Here is a 17,056-nt window from a genome sequence, read left to right as displayed (position 1 = left end):
TGCCCAGGAGATAACAAACAGTGCTTTGTCATCCAGGTGACTGGGAACAATTCATCGGTCCGCTGGAGATGAATTGCAATATAGTCAGAGGAACAGGTGGGGAAATAATTCCGGGGATTGGTTAGGACCTTTGCCACGGTGAAAGCTTTCAACAAAAACACGCGCGCGAGCATGCACACACACACCGAGACTCGCATGCATGCGTCCGTGAGTCACGTGTACACGCGGATACACACTTGTACTCGCACACACACACCACTATTGCCACCTGCTGAAAGAACAATACATGTTTTAACACATAGAAAATTGCATTGCAGTTACCATATCCAGTCTGTGCTGGAAGTGACTGCTCCACAGAAATCAGCGATGGCATTTGCTATCTTCTCCTCGTTCCTTCATCCATCTTTCCAAACTACTCTTGGCTTTTGGCTCAAAGCATTGAATTGGAGGGACAAATTATCTCCAGCACATCGTGGCTCCATTGTGTGCCCGTTTATGCAGCTCCAAATCTCTCTCAATGTTGAATGGGGCCTCAATAACTGGGCACTAGGTGAGGGAGTAACCCAACAGGTCAGGCAGCATCTCTGGAGAAAGTGGATGGGTGATGTATCGGGTCCAGACCTGAAACGTCACGTATCCATGTTCTCCAGAGATGCTGCCTGACCCGCTGAGCTACTGTCTTTTTGTGCAAGCCATCATCTGCAGTTCCTTGTTTCTACCTCAATAATTGGAATCTCTCACCTTCTATCTAATTTGCCCCAAGCTAAAAATATTTTAATTCTTGCTGTCTTATTACACAAACAACCTTACAAAAATAAGAAGTCTTTTATACAACTGTCTCTGACATGGCCAGCTACAAACATTTCCCAGATGTCAAAATTCTCTCACCTGACTTCACTTTTTTTTTCTTTTTTTTCTTTTTCTTCAGTTTCACCTTGAGGAAATCACGTACCTTTTTCTCCTTGTTCTTCTCTTTCATTCCTGTGTGCGGCCCACAGCAGACAAACAAGGCAAGTAAGTTATTTAGAAAAAAAAATGACGAGAAACTGGATAACTATTCCACTTGTGTAGGAAGGAACTGCAGACGCTGGTTTCGACCGAAGATAGACACAAAATGCTGGAGTAACTCAGTGGGTCAGGCAACGAAAAGGAATGGGTGATGTCTTGAAGTCTTCAGACTTTTCTTCAGAGATACTGCCTGGCCCACTGAGTTACTTCAGCATTTTGTATCTAACTATTCAACTTGAATGATGGACTGAAAGATGCAGCATGGAATCGGGCCCTTCAGCTCGTTGATCATCCACGCTGACCGTTGATCACCCCATCTCACTAGTTCTATGTTATCCCACTTTCTCACCCATTCCTTGCACACCAGGGGCCATTTACAGAGGCCAATTATCCTACAATCCCGCATGCCTTTGGGATGGGGAAGAATAGTGGAGGAAACCCACGCGGTCACAGAAAGAACGTGCAAACTCCATACTGATAGCAGCCGAGGTGAGGATCGAACCGGGGTCTATGGGGGGGGGGGGGGGGGGGGAAGAGGAACCCGGGTCTCTGGTGCTGTAAAGCAGCAACTCTACCACTGCTCCATCCCTATGGAAACGGGGCCCTTTGGTCCAGCAAGTCCACGCTGACCAGCGATCATCCCTTCACTCTGTTCTATGTTATCTCATTTTCTCAACCACTCCCTATGCGCTAGGGGCAATTAACTTACAAACCTGCATGTCTTTGGGATGTTGGAGGAAACTGGAGGAGCCTCAGGCAGTCACAGGGCGAACCTACAAACTCTGCAGACAGCACCCGATGTCAGGATCGAACCCAGGTTTCTGTCACTGCGCCACTGTGCCGCGCCCCCCACTTTATTCCTTGGAGTGCAGGGGGATGAGGGGTGCCTTATAGAGGTGTATGTATAAGTTCATGAGGGGAATAGTAGGGTGAAGGCAGAGTCTTTTACCCAGAGTAGGAGAATCAAAGAACAGAGGACACAAGTTTATGGGGAGAGGGGAAAGATGGAATAAGAATCTGAGGGACAACTTTTTCACACACAGAGAGTGTGGGTATATGTAATGGTCTTACAGTTGAACCCATATAAAACCATTTAAAAGACATTTGGACAGATACATGGGGGAAGGGTTTAAAGGGATATGGACCAAAAGCAGGCATAAAACAAAGGAGCAGAATTATGCAATTCAGCCCATATAGTCCACTCCTCCAACTAATCATGGCTGATCCTTTTTTCCTTTTCAACCACATTCTCCTGCCTTCTCCCTGTAACCTTTGACACCTTTCCTAATCAAGAACCTATCAATCTCCGCTTTAAAAATACCCAGTAGCTTGGCCTCCACAGGCATTTGTGTCAATGAATTCTACAAATTTACCATCGTCTGGCAAGAGAAATTCCTCCTCATCTCCATTTTAAAGGTACATCCTTTTATTTGGAGGCTGCAGCTAGTGTAGATGGGGCATCTTGGTGGGCATGGACAAGTTGGGCCGAAGGGCCTGTTTCAGTGCTGTATGAGACTACAACTCTAAATCGCCCTTGCTCCTCCTCACCACTGTCCATGAAGCCCCGTTCCCGATCCTGCAGCTTCCGGTGGGACCTCTCCGTCTGGTTGTCCCTGGCCTTCTCCCGGAGCGACAACCTGGACTGAGCAGCCACGTCGAGGGATGATGGGGCCGAGATTCGTCGCTTCTCGTTCAGCTTTGCGGCTCTGGGGTCGACGCTGGAAGAGTGGGCGTCTCGGAGGGACACGTTCTGGGACCCATCTGAAAGGCAACGCAAACAGTGTCGCAAACAGGGGCGGCACGATGGCGCAGCGGTAGAGTTGCTGCTTAACAGAGCCAGAGGTACGGGTTCGATCCCGGCTACGGGTGCTGTCTGTACACAGTCTGTACGTTCTTCCCCGTGACCAGGTGGGTTTTCTCCGGGTGCTCCGGTTCCCTCCCACACTCCAAGGACGTACAGGTTGTAGATTAATTGGCTTTGGTAAAAATTGTAAATTGTCCCTGGTTTGCGTTTAGTTTAAATGTCACGTGTACCGAGTTACAGTGAAAGCTTTTGTTGTGTGCTAACCAGTCAGCAGAAAGTCTATACATGATTACAATCGAGCCGTCCAGGATACAGGATAAAGGGACTAATGTGAATAACGATGGACAGTGTGAGTGTACGGGGTGATCGCTGGTCGGCACGGACACGATGGGCTGAAGGGCCTGTTTCCGTGCAGTACCTTTAACCTAAAGTGTATAAGGGACCACCATAAACACTGACTGCGAGCCCTGTTTGTGGACAACAAGACCAAATGACGAGGCAACATCATCACTGTGTTCACACTGGACACTGATGAACACCACGATAGCAAAGTGATTACACTTAAATAAAGGTGGTTCAAGAAATAGTTTTTAAACTGGGCGCACTGTGGCAGAGACTCCAGGTTTGATCATGACTTTGGATGCTCTAGTTTCCTCCCACATTCCACAGACGTGCTGGTTTGCAGGTTAATTGGCTTCTGTCAATTGTCTTTAGTGTGTCGGATAGAACTAGTGTACTAGGGTGATTGCCAGTTGGCGTGGACCCGGTGGGCTGAAGGGCCTGTTTCAACGTTGTATCTCTAAAACTAAACTAAACTTAGCCTACAAAGGGTGCCGGATTGTGGCGACTCTTCGCATGCTTTTCCAAGAAAGATGTACTACCATCCAATATTATCACTCCGCTCTTCTAAATCTCATTGCTACCCTGAACTATAATAAGTAACTTTGTGGAGTGGAGTGCACACAATAACCTCCATCTTAACACCAAAAAAACAAAGGAGATAGTTGTGGACTTCAGGAGGGGGAGGAGGAGGACTCAAGCAACACCAATCACCATTAAGGGCACTGAGGTGGAGGTGGTCGCTAATCACAGGTACCTTGGGGTGCAGCTTGACAGTGAGCTGAACTGGAAGTGTCATATGGAGGCGGTGTACAGGAAGGGACAAAGCCGACTGTATTTTTTAAGGAGGCTGAGGTAATTTAACATCTGCCAACCCCTACTGTGCAGTGTCTACCATTCAGTGGTGGCCAGTGCTCTGTTTTTTGCTGTGGCCTGTTGGGGAGATGGCGCCCGTATAGCGGATAAAAACAGACTGGACAAGCTAATCAGGAAGGCCGGCTCAGTGGTCGGGGCTGAGCAACGAACGGTCCAGCAGGTGGCAGAGGCCAGAACTCTGAACAAACTAGGTTCTATAATGACCAACCCCACTCACCCACTCCATGCCCTGAAGGTGATCAAGAGCAGCATCTTCAGTCAGAGGCTGATTGCACCAATGTGCAAAACTGAGAGACATAGGAAGTCCTGTTTACCAGCTGCTATAAGATTATATAATGCGCATAAATAACTGCACTTTTTTTTAAATTAATTGTATTTTAACTTGTATTTTAACTTGTATTTTAACTTGTTAAGTATGGAAGCCATTTGAGGAAATGTGTGGTGTTATGTCTGTCTTGAAGCTGTCGTGGCACTGTAATTTCCTGTAAAGGATTATTAAAGGTATAATCAATCGAACAGTATCGTATTCACGTGATAATAAACTGAGCTTTTATCAGGCTGTTGTCAGGCAACTGAACCATCCCACCAACAACTAGAGAACAGTTCTGAGCTACTATCTACCTTATTTGATCATACTTCACTGGACTTTATCTTGCACTAAACGTTATTCATGTAATTCCCTTCATCATGTGGATGGCTCGATTGTAATCATGTATAGTCTTTCAGCTGACAAAGGTTTTTCACTGTACCTCGGTACACGTGACAATAAACTAAACAAAACTATACCATCAGGCCAGGGGTCTGGGGATGCAGATATAGGATCACCTTGTCTGCAGTGCGTCTTGGAGATGGCAGGCTTTGAGGGATGAACATTAGGGAAGCAACTCTCCGAAAGAGCTACGATGGACCAAAACTGCCTCCTCCTGCCACAAGAGGTCTCCCCCATGGCGAGATACTCACGCAAGGAGCCCGAGGTGGTGCGCCGCCTCTTGGGGCTGTCCAGGAGCGACTCAGTCTCGGAGGCGCAGGAGCCTCGGGTTTGCATGCTCCTCTTGGGGGAGCCTTGGTCCGATTCTGCCTTCTCAATGCCATGGTAGTACTTCATGTGGTAGTGCAGCATCTTGGCTTTGCGGAAAGCTTTCGAGCACTCGGCAATCTTGCACTTAAACTTGTTGTGGTCGAGGTCGATGATCAACGCCTTGGGCGGCAGCTGTTCCTCGGGGCTCTGGGCAGTGTTGGTTACTGAGGGAGGGGTTTGAGGGGGGGGGGGGGGTGGGAGGGCAAGAGGAGCGAGGTAAAGAAAAAAAGTTTCTGTAATCATTAAAAAAACTTTTCCCCCACCGCAAGTACAAAAATGAGCAGTTTAGAGAGGTTATGTTAAGCTAGTGCAGTGCCGGTCAGCTCTGCTGGGCTGTTATGCTCAGAGTGTCAAGCAAGGCAATACATACTGTTGCGTTAGGTCAATGATATACCTCGGAGCGAGACAAGTTGTTACATCAATAGTGATCAGCAACAAGACAACACCTTACCCCACGTCAACTGCAAGGGATGACAGATAGGATGGGCTTTGTTTGGATTAGTAACACGTCATCTACATGCCAGGAACATCCAGGGAGAAAACACCAGACCTGACGTTGGTCAGGGAGAGGAGATGGAAACCAAGGAGCTTCCCAAGTTTGGACAGCCCATCACACACGGGTAACGTTGGGTTGTTGGACTGACGTGCGGTTTAATTCTTCTCATTGCTGAGCGCCAGGCTACAGGGCTGTTGGTGGTAGTCGGGGGAATGGTCCAGAGGGCTCGGTGTATATGTGATCACCAGCCACTTGCTCTCGCCAGAGAGTGACGCCCTCCGTGCCACCGCAAGCTCACACTTTCTATTCATCCTTTCTATTCCTCTCATGATTTTGTGCACCTCTATAAGATCAACCCTCTCATCCTCCTGCGCTCCAAGGAATAAAGTCCTAGCCTGCTCAACCTTCCACTATAGCTCAGGCCTCCCCTCAGTCCTGGCAACATCTTCACACCCTCACAAGGAGTTTTGTTCTTTAGGGGTAGAGCAGAGAAAGTGCTGGGGGAGGGAGAGAAGATACATGACACGTTGGCACTCAACACGAGTGATGCATGCCTGCCTGGGGATGTACGCGCACTCCAGCGCTGTTTACACTTGGCTAATAAATTACAATTATGATTATAATTAGACAATGGGAAGACAACTGAAGAGTCAACCCGACTGGGGAGCCATTCTCCAGCTGGACCGAGTATAGTGTTGGCTTAGGTCTTCACTCAGCTGCCCATGGAAGGCAACGATACTGGGGAAGCAAGATCCTTCAGCATGCAGGGAGGTAGATCAGTGATCTGGAAAGCAGTGACCACAAAAGTAAGAGGGCTTCTCCTAGCCAGAGACACTGAACGGTTCAACGTCACTCCTGGCAGCACACAATGGACCATTTTGAGTTACCATACATCCTAAGTATTTCTTATCCTGACCCAACAAAAGCCAACAATAGACACAAATGCTGGAGTAACTCAGCGGGTCAGGCATCATCTGAAGATGGGTCCTGACCCGAAATGTCACCCATCCCTTTTCTCCAGAGATTCCGTCTGACCCGCTGAGTTACTCTAGTACTCCAGTCTATATGGGTGCCTATCTTCGGTATATACCTGCATCTGCAGTTCCTTTCTAAACATAACAATAACCCATGATGGTTTCTGATGATTCAAAGTCTTAATTCAAGATTAATTTCTCAGACGCTGCCTGGACTCCTGGATGTTGCATGCATTTTAATTTCCACCACCTGCAGCATTTGCTTTGATTGCAACCGAACATGGTTCTACGTAAACTCTGTTGCAGGAGTCTCCCCTACAACCTGACGATGCTCTGTAATCCGGGGCGCCACGTTAGTCTAAAAGCTAATCGCACCAAAATTCCCCTGGTCGCTTTCCCCCCAGCCCGCATACGAGCATTGTAGCACGGAGAAGCAGAGTACACACAGATACAGACACACACGGTCACAGTCACACACACACACGCAGGCACAGACACGCACGGGAACAAACACAGACACAGTCGCACGCACACAAACAGTTGCATGCTCACACACACACACACACAGACGCACAGTCACACGCGCACACACAGACGCGCGCAGTCACACACAGACGCGCGCACACAGACGCGCGCAGTCACATGTACACGCGCACACACTGACACACACACACGGTCACACACGCACACACAGACGCGCACACATACACAGACGCACGCAGTCACACGCACACACACACGAACAGACACACACACGCACACACACACGAACAGACACACAGACACACACACGAACAGACACACACGCACACACGAACAGACACACACAGATGGCGAACGGACAGGGATGCTGTAGCAGCGATCTCTTGTTGGTCTCGCTAAAACAGAAACATACAGGGTTCCCTACTGTATCTGTTTGGGTTCTGGGATCGAGGCACACGCTTCACAACAGGAGCTGAGAAGAGGAAAACAAAACAGAATTACTCGTGGGTCTTCTGTACTGTCAGCAAGTGTCCGTACTAAATGTGGGAGGGATGATGGCTTAGTGATGGGAGCGTCTCCAGGCAATGCCTTGCAAAGGGGGCGTGAGGGGGAGACGGGGCATCTCCTCTTAAATAAAATAAAACCCCTTGGCATTGTCACGTTATTGCAGAGATCAGCAATGACTTATGGGGCCAGAGGTTCACTCCGCAGATGTGCGATTCGAGTCTCAATCTGCTTTTGGTTCTTAACCGGTTGTAGCTTCGAGCAGAATCTCTGGTGACATTTTCGCAGCCGCTCCCTACACACCAGGGACAATTTACGGAGCCAATTGACAAGATAAACCCGCATGTCTTTGGGATGTGGGAGGAAACCGGAGCACCCAGAGGAAACCCACACAGTCACAGGGAGAACGTGCAAACTCCACACACAGACAGTGCCTGAGGTCAGGATCGAACCAGGATCGTTGGTGCTGTGAGGCAGCAGCTCTTGCAGTGAGCGCAAGTGTTGGGTATGACTGGCTTTCCCCGTGGTGCTGACGGATGTCCTCCACTGACGTTACCATGTCGTACCAGTGTGCTTTGGACGCACCGATGCAATCAGGTCCATCACCGACCAGCGATCACCCCGTACACTAGCACTATCCTACACACTGGGGACAATTGAACTGAAATCAATAACCTATAAACCTGCATGTCTTTGAGATGTGGGAGCACTGGGAGAAATCCCACGTGGTCACAGGGAGAACATACAAACTCCATGCTGGCAGATCCCGCAGCCAGGATTGAACACGGCTCTCTGGCGCAGCCTCCAGATGGGATCAGTAGCGCAATAGAATCACAGATTCATACAGCACGGAAAGAGGCCCTTCAGCCCAACTCGTCCATGCCGACCAAGGTCTCCCTTCCAGGCTAGTTCCATTTGCCCCTAATTTGCCCAAATCCCTCCAAACCTTTCCCATCCGTGTACCTGTCCAAATGTCTTAAATACTGGGGTGAATGGGAAGAACATCCTGGAGACTATTTTTTACCTCCATCTTAAATTGCTACGAATCAAATCCGGATCACTGTGCCCAAAACAGGGCAGCAGGAATACCTGCTCACACTTTACACCTGCGCTGCTTGCTTTCATCTTACCGGCTTCAGGGGGAGGATCTCGTGGCTCCGAGCCTGGCTCAGGGGAGTCAACCTTCGCTGCCTCTTTGACCTGTTGCTCAGGGCTGGCAAGCACCGTTGGCACTGAGGTGTCGGATGCAGCGTCGGTGGAACTCTGGGCTTGGATAGTGGGATCTTGCTGTGCTTGGGCCGGGGCCTCAGATGCTGCTGCTGGTGCTGCTGGTGCTGCTGCTGCTGACGCTGCTGTTGAGAGAACAAACGTTGTCACAGACCTAATGTAAGACAAATAAACTGCAGATATTGGTTTACACCAAAGATAGACACAAAATGCTGGAGTAACTCAATGGGTCAGGCAACATCTCTGGAGTAAAAGGATGGGCCACGTTTCAGTTCGGGACCCTTCTTCAGACTTTGACCTTGCATGTAATACGCACAGTACCCGCAACGGGGAGGTGGGGGGGGCGGCACTGTGGTGCAGCGGTAGAGTTGCTGCCTCACAGCGCCAGAGACCTGGGTTCAATCCTGACTACCGGTGCTGTCTGTGTGGAGTTTGTATGTTCTTCCAAAAGGGAGGGATAGAACTGAATTTCGCTCAAGATTCCAACATCTGCAGTCTCACATGTTTCGAGCTTCCAATTTAGATTAATTTTGTTTATTCGAACGGGTACCAAGGTAGTGAAACATTATTATTGTTGTGTGCTAACCAGTCAACAGAAAGACCATATATGAATACAACCGAGCCATCCACAATGTACAGGTACAGGATAAAGGGTATAACGTTTAGTGCAAGATAAAGTCCAGTAAAATCTGATTTAAGATAGTCCGAGGGTCCCCTATGAGGTAGATAGGAGGTCAGGACCATCTCTCAAGCTGGTTCAGTGAAGTGAGTGGTGGATTATTTAAGTGAGCAAGCACTCGTTGGAAGAGGAAGATATTTATTTCTTTATTTATAGAGGGCGGCACGGTGGCGCGGCAGTAGAGTTGCAGCCTTACAGCGCCAGAGACCCGGGTTCAATCCTGACTACGGGTGCTGTCTGTGTGGAGTTTGTACGTTCTCCCTGTGATTTCGTGGATTTTCTCCGGGTGCTCCGGTTTCCATCCGGTGTCAGAAGACATACAGGTTTGTAGGTTAATTGGCTTTGGTAAAGATTGTAAATTGTCCCTATGTGTAGGATAGTGCTAGTGTACGGTGGCCAGCACTGTCTCAGTGGGCCGAAGGGCTTGTTTCCATGCTGTATCTCTAAAGCCTAAAGGTCTAAATCGGAGGAAGCATTGAATACGTCACCTTCCGCGGCAGAGTCCTGCTCCTTTGCCTTGCTGCGTGCTTCCGTTCCCTCGCTTGGCACGCTGGTAGCTGACGAGTTGCTATCACCAGATGCCAGACGCAAAGACCTCCTCCTGGACTGCTCCTGGCTGCCCGCAGTCTGCCCCTGGTCTGCCCAGTCACACAAACCAAAAGCACACGCATTAGTCAAGAATATTTCTGGGAGACCAAGTTCTGGGAGGAGAATTAGGCCATTCTACTCCGCCATTCAATCATTGTTGATCTACCTTTCCCTCTCAACCTCATTCTCCTGCCTTTGCCCCATAACCCCTGACAACCGTACTAATCAAGAATCTGTCGTTTTCCGCCTTAAATAAATATCCATCGGCTTAGCCTCTGCAGCCGTCTGTGGCAATGAATTCCACAGATTCACCACCCTCTGAATTTTCCTCCCTTCCTTCCCACCGTCAAATATAACCAACTTGGAACACCATGCAGGTACAAGGAATTGCAGACGCTGATTCACAAGAAAAAGATACAAAGTGCTGGAGTAACTCAGCTGGTCAGGCAGCATCTCTGGATTAAAAAGTGTTTTATTGTCATATGTCCCGGAATGGAAGAAACACAACAGATGTTTAGCGCGGCAAGGTGGCGCAGCAGTAGAGTTGCTGCTTACAGCGCTTGCAGCACCGGAGACCAGGGTTTGAATCAGACTACGGGTGCTGTCTGTGCGGAGTTTGTATGTTCACCCTGTAATGGCGTGGGTTTTCTCCGAGATCTTCGGTTTTCTCCCACACTCCAAATGCGTAAGTGCATGTAGATTAATTGCCTTGGTGTATGTGTTAATTGTCCCTAGTGTGCGTAGGATAGTGTTAATGTGCAGGGATCGCTTGTCGGCGCGGACTAGGTGGGCTGAGGGGCCTGTTTCCGCGCTGTATCTCTAAAACTAAAAATATATACGGATGGATGACATTTTGGGTCGGGACCCTTCTTCATACTCATAAGATGGGACCCGACCTGAAACGTCACTTATCTAAGTTCTCCAGCGATGCTGCCTGACCCATTGAATTCGGGAGCTTGGGGAGATTTCCATAGGAGGCATCTGTTTTTTGTAAAAACAGCACCTGCAGTTCCTTGTTTCTCAACTTGGAACACAATGTGGGTACAAGGAATTGCAGATGCTGGTTTGCACAGAAAAGACACAAAGTGCTGGAGTAACTCCGAAGTGCTTTGCAAAACAAAGTGCTGGAGTAACTCTGAAGATAGATAGGGGCAGTCCAGGTTTGGGATAGAATGGAGGCCGAGGGAGGGAGATCTCCAGAGGTGATGAGATGAGGAGAGAGTCTGAAGATGGGTGGCACAGTGGCAACGCTGGTTGAGGGGCTGCCTCACAGAGACAGAGAACCGGGTTCGATCCTGACCTCGGATGCTGCCCTTGTGGAGTTTGCATGTTTTTCAGGAGCTCAGGTTTCCTCCCACATCCCCAAAGACGTACGGGTTTGTAAGTTAATTGGCTCTCTGTAAATTGTCCCATGTGTTGGGAGTGGGTGAGATAGAGGGATAACATAGAAGCAGTGTGAACGGGTGATCGATGGTCGGTGTGGTTCTCCCTGTGACTGTGTGGGTTTTCTCCGGGCGATCCGGTTTTCCTCCTACATGCCAAAGAAGTGTGTCGTTTATAAATAGGTTTATAAATTGTCCCTAGTGTGTAGGATAGAACTAGCGAATTGCTGGTTAGTGCGGACTCAGTGGGCCGAAGGGTCTCTTTCCACGCTGTATCTCTGAAACTTAAAACCTAAAATCCAGGCAGGACACTGGCCCGAGACCTTACCGAGTTTCATCTGCTTCGATAGGGTCGAGGCAGCGGAGGCACACTTTCTCTTTCCCGTTCCTGAGCCCCCTTGACGTGCCGGCAACAGCCGGCGATCCTGGGAAGCTGCTCCTTTGGCGTGACCACCTGGAGGGACAGAAATACAGCCAACCGTTCAATGGTTTCTTTATTACCACCTGCACCAAGGTACAGAGGAACACTTTTTACGTTTGCTTGCAGCTCAGCAAGACTATCACCATACATAGGCAGAATGCCCCGGTTAGTGCAGAATAGTCCACTGAGTCCACGTGCAAGAGGTGCCACGTTACAGTCCCAGCTGCAGCCGTCGCCTCCACTCCTGACGTCCCTCTTCTTCACCAGTTCTTTATTGTCGTGTATATACAACACAGTGAAATTCTTTTGCACAACCTCATAACCGCAATGTCTCCATTTACAAAGAAAAAGATAAAGTCCAGAGTCTGGAGCTCATTGCAACGTTCCACATGCTGGACGTGCTGGAGCGCCGCCGATCCAGCCCCAGGCAGTTGCGTGGCCTCCTCTGTCACCTTCGGCCGGCTCGGCCCGTGACCCAACATCCCTCTCCTCGCCTCGCCCGACCGCCTCCTGCAGCTGAGCATGAAGGCACTGGAGGCAATATCCCAGTCCCTTGCACGGCCCCTTCGGTCCTTGTTCTCCGGGGTGAGGGGGGGGGGGGGGGGCGTGTGCCTCCTGCAGCAAGCCCTGAGGGCAGGGAAGGCAAACCCCCCGCTTCTTCTCACCGGGCCCTTTGACCAGCGTCCGCCGATGTCTCCCTCCTTCCTCCTCCCAGCGACTCCCCCCCCTCTCCGGGCGGTTCCCAGTTCCTCGGCGGGTGAACCAGGCCCACCGTTGGGTTACGGTCCTGCACGGAAGGTTAGCCGCGAGTTACGCCCGTCCCACCGAGACGTCCTGGAACGCGGCCGGCACCTCACCTGCGAGCCCCACTGAAGGCGGTCTCCCGCGCTTCCTCTTCTCCTCCGGCTTGCTGGGCGGCACGGCGGGGGGCGGGCTCCCCGGCGGTGAGGACTGCGGCGGGCTCTTCTTCTCTGCCGCCGGCACCTCCGTGGCTTTGCCCACCGGCCCCGGCCCCGGCTCCTCGCTGGCCAGCTTCGCCACCTCCGCTTCCTCCTCCATCACCGCCGGCTTGTCCTCGCCCACCTGCTGGCTGGCCAGTGATGGGGAGAACTTCTCCCGGAAGCGCTCCCTCCGGCGCGCACTGCCAGAGCCGTTCTCCTTGTTCCTCCCACTCGCCGCATTCTGCAGAAACAACAGCGTCTACAGGCTTTAGTAGAACGAGAGGTCACCTCACCAAAACTGGCAGCTTTCACGCAGGCTGGATGTGGGGACCACCATTCCCCTTGACTGAGGAACCAAGGCTCACGGACTCTCAGTACTTAGTCTATGTGGTCGGCCATTTAGTATCGAGACAAAGAGAAACTTCTGCATGCAAGCAGTGGTGAATATTTGGAATTCTTTACACCGGAGCTTCAGCTGCTAAGTTAATTTTAAACAGAAGGACAGACTTCTGTGTGTTAAGTGAAGCAAGAGAGGTGGGGGTATTTCAGGATAATGGCAATTAAATGGCACTACATTGGACTGCATTGAAAGATGCAGCATGGAAACAGGTGCCTTGGCTGACCAAGCACGCTGACCATCGAGCTCCCGTTCACACTAGTTCTACATTATCCCACTTTCTCATCCACTCCCTGCACACTAGGTGGCAATTTACAGGGGCCAATTAACCTACAGATTCACACGTCTTTGGGATGTGGAGAACATGCAAACTCCACACAGAAAGCAGCCAGGGTCAGGATCGAACCTGAGACTCTGGCACTGCCGGGCAGCGGCTTTTGCTGCTGCACCAATGTGCCGCCCAAAATATTCCAAGATCAGTCACCATCCGAAGGAAGCTGATGGAAATGTGAGGAAAACTAACTGCAATGAATGTAGGATTTGTGTAAATCAGGGATGGGGAACCTGCGGCCTTCTGGGCCATTAAGTGCGGCCTTTTGAATGAATCCAAATTTTGTAGAACAAATCCTTTTATTTTTATTAATATGTTTTTAATTCGTCTTTTATTATTTTTTATTTTAATCTTAAAATGAACGTATTTAAAATACCAAAGAGTAAAAGAGGATTCAACAAAACAATCCTCCCCGACTGACGGCCACAATTAAAACATTAGTAAGTCATGAGGGCTATTTTAACACCTGTTAAACTCATGATTTAGTTCTAATGCGACTCTAGAAAGCAGTCACAACAAAGTCATTAAACGGTTAGTTAACTTTAGAATTAACAAAATGTTTTCATTTTCTTGAAGTTAGTACATAGTAGTTAGATTTTTACAAAATAATGTACATTTTGAAGTATATCTAATTGAAGTTTCTTCGATGCGGCCTTGTTAGATTACAGCTAACAATGCGGCATTCTAACATGAAAAGGTGCCCACCCCTAGTGTAAACAATTGGTCAGCATGGGCTTGCTGGGTCGAAGGGTCTGTTTTCATGCTATATCCCTCTCTCTGACTATGAACTTGGAGGCACAATAGACTACAGGCACAGGAAGGGTTTAGAGGGATATAGGCCAAAGGCAAGCTAATGGGACTAGGCCAATATGCTAAGTTGGTCGGCAGGGACACGATGGACCGACGGGCCCAGTTCCCTGCTGTACAGCTCCACGACTCTTGCACTGGGTTTATCAAGTCCAATGACTCACCTTCTCCCTGGAGCTCTTCGGAATTGATTTGACGTGGATTTTCTTCACGTTCTGAATGACTCCATCGTAGAACTCTACCGTGTAAGAAGCTAAAAGCACAAAGCACACAAACGATCAGAGCCCAGCTTGCAAAACACTGACAAAGATATCGTTGAGCTGGAAAGGGCGCAGAGCAGATTTACAAGGGTGTTGCCAGACTAGGACTTTATTCCTTGGAGCACAGGAGGATGATGGGGTGTTCTTGTAGAGATGTATAAGATCACGAGAATAGATGGGGCGAATGCACAGAGCCTTTTACCCAGAGGAGGGGAATAAAGAACCTGCGGACATAGGTTCATAGGTGAGAGGTGAAAGATTTAATAGGAACCTGAGGGGTAACATTTTTCTATAAGTTATAGAAAGTGGTAGTTATATGGAACAAGCTGTCGGGGAGGTAATCGAGGCAGGTACTGTCACACCTTTTAATAGACATTTGGACAGGTACATGGATAGGATAGGTTTATGGGCCAAATGCAGGCAGGTGGGATTAGTGTAGATGGGGTACGTTGGTCAGCATGGGACAGTTTTCACTCTGTACGACTCTGAGATCATCTAGTGTCTAAGAAAGAGCTGCAGACGCTGGAAAAATCGAAGGTCAACATAAATGCTGGAGAAACTCAGTGGGCGAGGCAGCATCTATGGAGCGAAGGAATAGGCGACGGTTCGGGTGGAGACCCTTCTTCAGACTAAATAGTGTCGGTCTCCTACATGTTACCTTTTTCCATATATTCAGTGATCTTTCTATCTTCATTCACAAGGTGGGTACACATTCAAACCCTCGCATCTCCATCAGGGACACAAATAGGAGATGGAGGAGGATATTGAACTTTGGTGATTACTGGTTGGTGAAGTAGATCAATGTGCGGCTCATTTTATAATGTTGTCAAACTTGCATTGATTGTTAATTGCCATCAATGAATCTCAGGCATTTTGTTTTGCTCCTTGTCAGGAATCTCCTCTGCACAGCAGGCTAGATTTATACCACTCTTCCCCGTGGGCGAACAGGTTTGGTTTAGGTTAGTTTAGCGGCACAGCAGGGAAACAGGTCCACCGAGTCCACATCCACCATTGAGCACCGGTTCACACTAGTTCTATCCCACTTTCCCATCCCTTCCCAACATACTATATTAATTCACAGAGTGGGCATGCGTTCATGACTTGGTCTTGATAGCCTTCAAGCCAAGAACAACTTGCCAGGCAATCTCTGAATACACTGCTGGGAGCCTGGACTAGATTGGACTTGGCAAGCACAACTGATTTCCTTTCCCGCCAGTGGGCATAAAGATTTTTGTTTGAGAACATGGATAGGTGACTGAGGAAGGGTACCGACCCAAAACTTTCACCTATCCATATTCTCCAGAGATGCTGCCTGACCCGCTGTGTTAGCCCAGCATTTTGTGTCCTTTTAGGTATCGAACTATTAGTTCAAGGGTGAAGTTAACCACCGGGCCAACGCTGCCCTAATTAAGTAGATAGGTTTAAAAATCAATTACATCCACGTTTTCCTTTAGTTCCCCCTCCCGTTTTACCTTCTCTTCCCTCGTCTTTTTCTCACTCACTCCCTCTCTCCACTTTTTCCACCTCAAGGCAGCCTCATTTCGCAAAACAGATGAACCAAGTCCTAGAAACTCAAACAGACCAGCATTATGGGCTCCATCCACCCTTTCTTGGTCATCGGTTGGTGGCCCGGATTTCTTCTGGCCTTTTCCTATCTTCAGTCCTTCCCCCCTCCCCCTTCACTACTCTCAGTCTGAAGAAGGGTTCCAACCCCAAACACCGCCCATCCCTTTTCTCCAGAAATGCCGCCAGACCCGCTGAGTTACTCCAGCACTCTGTGTTTATCTTCGGTGTAAAGTAATATCTGCAGTTCCCCTCCTACACTGCACATCCACTCACCGTCTTTGTTGACTGAAATGACCTTTGCTGGATAGAAGCGACAATCTGACCAGCAGGCCAGCACCTGCTCACTGGGGCGGAACTCCTAAACACAGGAGACACAAACAAGATTAAACGCGTTGGCGATAATTTACAGCGTAGCTTACATGCATAATTCATAGTGAACCAAGGAGAGAAGAAAATACGCCGAGACATAAAATGCCGCAGCTGCTGGAATTCTGAAATTAAAAAGAACGTTGAGTGGCACGGCGGCGCAGCAGTAACGTTGCTGCCTTGCAGCGCCAGAGACCCGGGTTCAATCCTGACTACAGGGGCTGTCTGCACGGAGTTTGTTCGATCTTACAGTGACCACGTGAGTTTTCCCCGGGTCTCCCACACTCCAAACACGATCATGTTTGTAGGTTAATTGGCTTTGGTGAAGATTGTAAATTGTCCCTCGTGTTTGTAGGATAGTGCTAGTGTATGGGAATCGCTGGTGGACGTGGACTCAGTGGGCCGAAGGGCCTGCTTCCGCACTGTATCTCTAAACTAAACTAAAATGGAAATAATCAGTAGGAGTATTTCATGTGAAATGCGTGAATCATTAGAACTGGCGAACCGGAAAGCTGAGAAATTCAGAGTT

At 49.1% G+C, this 17,056-nt stretch overlaps 1 protein-coding gene across 11 annotated transcripts in view; it reads right to left on the bottom strand.

Annotated features, from left to right (window-relative positions):
* phf20 (PHD finger protein 20) overlaps positions 1-17,056 on the bottom strand; it is a 49,688-nt gene that overhangs the window by 12,668 nt on the left and 19,964 nt on the right. For 4 of the 11 annotated variants that reach the window (XM_033041826.1, XM_033041825.1, XM_033041824.1 and 1 more), the window contains 10 exons: positions 16,435-16,519; positions 14,500-14,588; positions 12,717-13,059; positions 11,767-11,892; positions 9,957-10,106; positions 8,693-8,914; positions 7,471-7,530; positions 4,988-5,269; positions 2,557-2,769; positions 889-981 (listed from right to left, as the gene is read on the bottom strand). In XM_033041826.1, coding sequence (XP_032897717.1) covers positions 889-981; positions 2,557-2,769; positions 4,988-5,269; positions 7,471-7,530; positions 8,693-8,914; positions 9,957-10,106; positions 11,767-11,892; positions 12,717-13,059; positions 14,500-14,588; positions 16,435-16,519 — 1,663 coding nt within the window. The remainder of the gene's footprint in view (positions 1-888; positions 982-2,556; positions 2,770-4,987; positions 5,270-7,470; positions 7,531-8,692; positions 8,915-9,956; positions 10,107-11,766; positions 11,893-12,716; positions 13,060-14,499; positions 14,589-16,434; positions 16,520-17,056) is intronic. The other 7 variants (XM_033041830.1, XM_033041827.1, XM_033041828.1 and 4 more) reach the window with 7 other exon arrangements.

This window comes from Amblyraja radiata, chromosome 23 (assembly GCF_010909765.2).
Source record: "Amblyraja radiata isolate CabotCenter1 chromosome 23, sAmbRad1.1.pri, whole genome shotgun sequence".
In the NCBI taxonomy this organism is placed as follows: domain Eukaryota; kingdom Metazoa; phylum Chordata; class Chondrichthyes; order Rajiformes; family Rajidae; genus Amblyraja; species Amblyraja radiata.
Note: the sequence above shows the minus strand (reverse complement) of the source record. Positions and strands in the feature narration are given on the sequence as shown.